Here is a 6,055-nt window from a genome sequence, read left to right on the forward strand (position 1 = left end):
GCTATTCATAAGCCAGTCACAGGGCTGGAAAATCTCAGTCTCTCGGGAGAGTTCACATAGGTAGGATGTATGTTCCATCTCTCCTGAGGGATACTTTTGAAGACACATCCTGCCTATGTGAACTCTCTCGAGAGACAGATGGTTTCCAGCGCCGTGATTGGCTTATCAACAGCCAATCAGGAGCGTCGTAAGGGACTGGCCTAGACATCGGATGCACGGTTGATGTGAATCTACTATAGATGTTATTTTAGTATCCCAGAAGATACAGCACAAATCCGCCAGGGTTGAACAGTTTACCCTCCATTATTATTATTATTATTATTATTATTATTATTATTATTATTATTATTCTTATTTAGAAGATGAGACCTATTCTCATGGAACAGGCCCACCAAAGGGGTCATTGACTTGAATTCAAGCTTCCAAAGAATATGGAGTTTATGAAAGTAAGAGAAGGTAAAAGGAAATACAGAAAGAAGAGATCTCACTTACTGTAGCAAAAAAAAAAAAAAAAAAAAAAATTAAATACATAAATAAATAAAAAATAAATTATTGAATACATAAAAATGTAACCTGCCAAAAGGTCTACTTGTCTAGACCTGGATGTCTACCAAAGTCTAATCATTCGTTGCCAGTCACTGAACCAACTTTTGGTATAATTTCCCCGAAAGGCTACACATAACACTTTTCGCACGATTCTGCAAATAAAAAGACAAGCAAACAATTATAAGCGCATTCATTCGTTCGCATTTGTCCGAATGTGTTCGTACGCACCGCTCACCCTTTCCTATTTTCTATATACTCAAATTTTGAAGCATGGTTTCGAATCCAAATCAAAATTAACCAAATTGTAACTTTTAAAAGTGTGCTATTTCACAGAACAAATCATGTTCGGCGCTGTGAAATATAGAAAAAATAAGAACTGAATCAATACATAAGTGGGCAACAACTCAATAAATAGATCTATTTCTAAACAAATAGAAAATATTAGATAAATATAACCCACACACCTGCAAACAGAAATTAAACTGACTCAGTACCTCAACAAATTAACAACCAAACGTCCAACCAAACACATAAATACGGACACGAGCATACAAATGAACTACGAATGAAATAATGAAAGGAAAACGTAAAAAATAAATAAATAAAAGAATAAATTAAATAAAAAGGAAAACAAATGAAGTTCACAGGATGCATAACGCCTGCTGTTTCCCCTCCCCCCTTTTGTTTTTCTGCTTCCATGACGTAGCAAATCCTCAGGGCGATGGGACATGCAGTCCAGCTCGAAATGCAACGACCGCAAAAGAGTCTCCCAAGTTCTTTTGCCCTGGACAGGGACGGTGGGGAGAAAGGGGAGAAATGGGAGGTGGTGGGGGAAGAGCTAGGGAGAAAGGGGAAGGTGCTAGGAAGAAAGAGGAAGATGATAGGGAGAAAGAGGACGATGACAGGGAGAAAGGGGAAGATGATAAGGAGAAAGAAGAAGGTGTTAGGGAGAAAGAGGAAGATGATAGGGATAAAGAGGAAGATGATAGGGAGAAAGAGGAAGATGATAGGGAGAAAGAGGACGATGACAGGGAGAAAGGGGAAGATGATAAGGAGAAAGAAGAAGGTGTTAGGGAGAAAGAGGAAGATGATAGGGAGAAAGAGGAAGATGATAAGGAGAAAGAGGTAGATGAGAGGGAGAAAGAGGAATATGACAGGGAGAAAGGGGAAGATGATAGGGAGAAAGAAGAAGGTGTTAGGGAGAAAGAAGAAGGTGTTAGGGAGGAAGAGGAAGATGACAGGGAGAAAGGGGACGATGATAGGGAGAAAGAGGTAGGTGAGAGGGAGAAAGAGGAATATGATAGGGAGATAGAGGAAGATGATAAGGAGAAAGATGACGATGATAGGGAGAAAGAGGTAGGTGAGATGGGGAAAGGAGAAGATGATAAGGAGAAAGGGGATGGTGCTAGGAAGAAAGACGAAAGGGCTATGGAGAAAGGGGGATACGATGTTAGGGAAAAGAGGGGGAAAGTACTAGGAATAAGGGAGAAAGTGCTAGGGAGAAAGGAGGAAGATAATGGGGAGATGGAGGAGATGATGGGGAGAAAGAGGCAGGTGAGAGGGAGAAAGAGGAAGATGAAAAAAAAATGATTAGAGCGACAAATGATATGAGTTTGAAAGAAAAATAAAAAAAAAATCGGTTAATAACAACTTTCATAAAAGAAACGACGCCGTATCAGAGACTCTCCGCCCATGTCTATTGATAATTGGCTGCATGATTATCCTCTATAATTATAAGAGGTCTTTGATATCGTGGTGAGGGGTAGGGGGGGGTGGGGGTTATCTCTGAACTCTTTGAAATCTCACTTTTTCCCCCCCTCTTTCTTTTTCCATGACACTCTTCAAATTTTTATTTTCTATCACCTCCCTTCCCGAGCTTATGAAATCAACATAATTCCTCCCCCAACCCCCTTTTCCAACTCTCTGATTTCCTTTGTTCGTTAGTCGCCTCTTTAACATTTTTTTTTTTTTCAGTGACAAATGATTCAGAAGTTGTGCAAAAGCTGTAGTGTGGACGCTTCATCAAGTAGTAAATGCGAAAGGCCGCCAATGAATACCAGGAGGCTACATCATATCCCGGTCGTATCAAAACAAGCAGTTTTTAAGCCTCGAATTTGTCCAAAACGCGCCTTCTAATATATATGTATATATAAATATATATATATATATATATATATATATAGATATAGTATATATATATATCTATATCTATATATATATATATATATATATATATATTATATATATATATATATATATATATATATATATATATATATATAGTTACATTATAGTCATGGCGAGCTACAGAGTCACAGTACTGTTTTTGATAGTGTTACTGTCATTGTTTTTTAACATCTTGCACCAATTATTATTATTATTATTATTATTATTATTATTATTATTAATATTATTATTATTATTATATTATTATTATTATTACTGGCATTCTTAACTAACATCTTACCTATGGGTTTTATTATATTATATTATTATTAAGTGTTATTGTTATTCATAACTGACGCCTTATCAATGGATTATATTATTATTATTATTATTATTATTATTATTATTATTATTATTATTATTATTATTATTATTATACCAAAATTCATAACGACCATAGCTGAAGAAACTCTTCACTATATAGATTTTAACACTTCTAGATAACGAAATTATTTTGTTGATTTTTTTTTTACTTTTTATTTTCATTCCTGCGATAGTTATGAATTCAGTCATCAAAAAATGATTAATATTAAAAATATTAAGTTATTCAACGAATAAAGGAGTAGGGTGTGTTTATCCTAGCTTACTCACTTCTCTCCTTACATGTACAGAAACTTCTAAAGCCGAAGGCATCCTTGGATTAACATTTATATCTCAAAAATGACTGGTTTCATTCTATCCTTGAAAACGAGAACTCTTGACCATAAAAGTATTGTCGAGCTACTTGAGATCTCAAGAATTAGGTGATATATTTTATTGACCTTTCATGAATTTTCGAAAACACGAACCGAAGGATAGCATGAATATCTCTCTCTCTCTCTCTCTCTCTTCTCTCTCTCTCTCTCTCTCTCTAATAGGAGAGTGTTCAAAAAGATGGTAAATGCCTTTCAACTTGGATAAATGTAATGTGTTACAAATAGGAACAAACAACCCGCATGCCAAATACATGCTGCTTAGGAATGACATAAATAGTGTAGAACAAGAAGAGGACCTTGGATTCATTATAACCCAGGACTTAAAATCCACAAAACAGATACATAAAGAGGCAGTTCAAATACAGAAACAAGGAAACAGTGCTGCAACTCTACACTCAATAGTTAGATCTCACTAAGAAAGTACATAAATAGATTAGAAGGGGTACAAGCAAGAGCCACAAAGTTAATTCCATCCATCAAGCAAATAGGTTACCGAAGACGACTAGAGAGCCTGAACGTGTATGGCTTAGAAACACGACGATTTTGAGGTCAACTAATAGAAACATTCAAAATACTGAAAGGCGTAACAAAAGTAGACAGTAACCTATTTACGTTAAACGAAAACCAGACAAGAAATGTTGTTGTGGGAACTTCTTTACATACAAGATAATTGACAAATGGAATAAACTGCCACCAGAAGTTGTAAGCAGCAACTCTTTGTAATTCTCTCTCTCTCTCTCTCTCTCTCTCTCTCTCTCTCTATATATATATATATATATATATATATATATATATATATATATATATATATATATATATATATACCTACTCGTAAGCATACATACATATATTCATACAAAATACATTCTACATGCATATAAAACTATTACATCCCTCATGTTTGTTTTTCAGATTATGTAAGTATATTTGAACAAAGAGAAGTTAACTATATACGGCATGACGAATATAGTATCTGTAATAGTCTTTGAAATGGAACCCTCGTACATTTGCGGCTATCTCTGCCAGTTTCAAGACCAGAAATTTGAATCCTGCGACTTATGTGAAAGCATTGTAGAAATATAAAGTAAATGTTAATTCCAATTTCAGAGGTTAATTATAAGCCAACGATTGATATGGATGTGTAGTTTAGGTTTCCATAAGAAGCCGAAGCTTTCTGTAAATATCTATAACAGATTCCAATTTTAGAGGTTAATTATAAGCCAACGATTCATATGGATTTGTAGTTGAGATTTCTTTATTAATGAGAAGCTTTCAGTAAATATCTATAACAGATTCCCGTTAAAAGCTCAGGATTTATTTCCAAAATAGAAAGTACAAGTTAATTCTAATTTTAGAGATTAATTATAAGCCAATGATTCATAGGGAAGTGTAGCTGAGGTATCCACAAGAAGGCGAAGCTTTCTGTAAATATCTATGACAGATTCCCGTTGAAAGCTAAGGATTTATTCCCATGTATACAATAGTTTAGAATTAAACGCCAACATTTTTTTTTCATACAAGTTTCAACCTCGTCTTGGAAGCAGGTGACGTATGGATGACCATTTCAAAATCTAATTAGGATCCTGTGTTTATAGTGATGTATAATTTAGATTCCAATAGCAAGCCAACAGTCTACATACGTGTGTACTTCAGATTTCAACTCACTGCTCCGTATTGGCGATTGTTTCAGATTCTATGTAGAAGCAATCGCTTAAATGGATTATAAGTTAACGCTTCATACGGGTTTGTACTTTAGATTCCAAGTTGAAGTCAACGGTTTGTATATGTGTATTTTTATTGCAACTGGATTCCAGGGTGAAGCCAACGGTTTAAATATTTTTTATTTTCATTGCAACTAGAATCTCCCTTTTCTTATCTCGAAACTTTATTTTATTATGACTTTTAAAATTGAGGCAGTCAGCTGATGCTTTTCTAAGTCTAATGAATCACGGTTCAAGACAAAATGGCGATTTCGGATTTGCCTTTCAAAGTCAGATGTGAGGTTCCAATTGAATTTGCAATGGCGTCTAAAGTAATCATTGGAATATCCAGTCGGCAAAAACCTCACCTGGAATATTGGTTTTGCCACATTACATCTTCAAAAACCACAGGGAACTCTGTTGACTTTCGAAATCCATTTAAAATTTTTTATGAAACTGATGATTTTCGAAGAAAGATGTTTCACTTCTATAAAAGATCGCTTAGCATTCATGAATTAAACAATATAGCTGTTGTCATTATACAATAAGAGTGAATGCCTACAAAGAAACTGCCCCTTTAGCAAGAAGAGCGTACAGTCTGCTAAAACGGGAAAGCAGGAACCATAAAGCTACCCACCAAAATCAGAACCGGGCCTTGGAAAAAAAAAAAAAAAGTCCTAAACTGCAGCAGTCAGCAGCAATCATCGAGAACTTCCTGCATCTGGCTGAAATCGGAGCAGTTCTTCATGAATTGCTGCCCAATTTCAACTTCAAAGCTCATGGCAAGACCGTTAATCGCTAACTATTGGAGTTCCTGGCATTTACATGGCAAAGCTATTTGACCTTGCACGGTTGCGAAAACAATTATTTTTTTTTCTGTGGCAGAAA

At 35.2% G+C, this 6,055-nt stretch overlaps 1 protein-coding gene across 1 annotated transcript; it reads left to right on the plus strand.

Annotated features, from left to right (window-relative positions):
- Positions 1 to 1,194: 1,194 nt before the first annotated feature.
- Positions 1,195 to 4,388, plus strand: LOC135209385 (cilia- and flagella-associated protein 251-like). Its single transcript, XM_064242080.1, has 2 exons — positions 1,195 to 2,100; positions 4,380 to 4,388. The coding sequence occupies exons 1-2, from the start codon at positions 1,195 to 1,197 to the stop codon at positions 4,386 to 4,388; spliced, it is 915 nt and encodes a 304-aa protein (XP_064098150.1).
- The last annotated feature ends 1,667 nt before the right edge of the window (positions 4,389 to 6,055 follow it).

The sequence above is a fragment of the Macrobrachium nipponense genome, chromosome 37 (genome assembly GCF_015104395.2).
Source record: "Macrobrachium nipponense isolate FS-2020 chromosome 37, ASM1510439v2, whole genome shotgun sequence".
Taxonomy (NCBI): Eukaryota; Metazoa; Arthropoda; class Malacostraca; order Decapoda; family Palaemonidae; genus Macrobrachium; species Macrobrachium nipponense.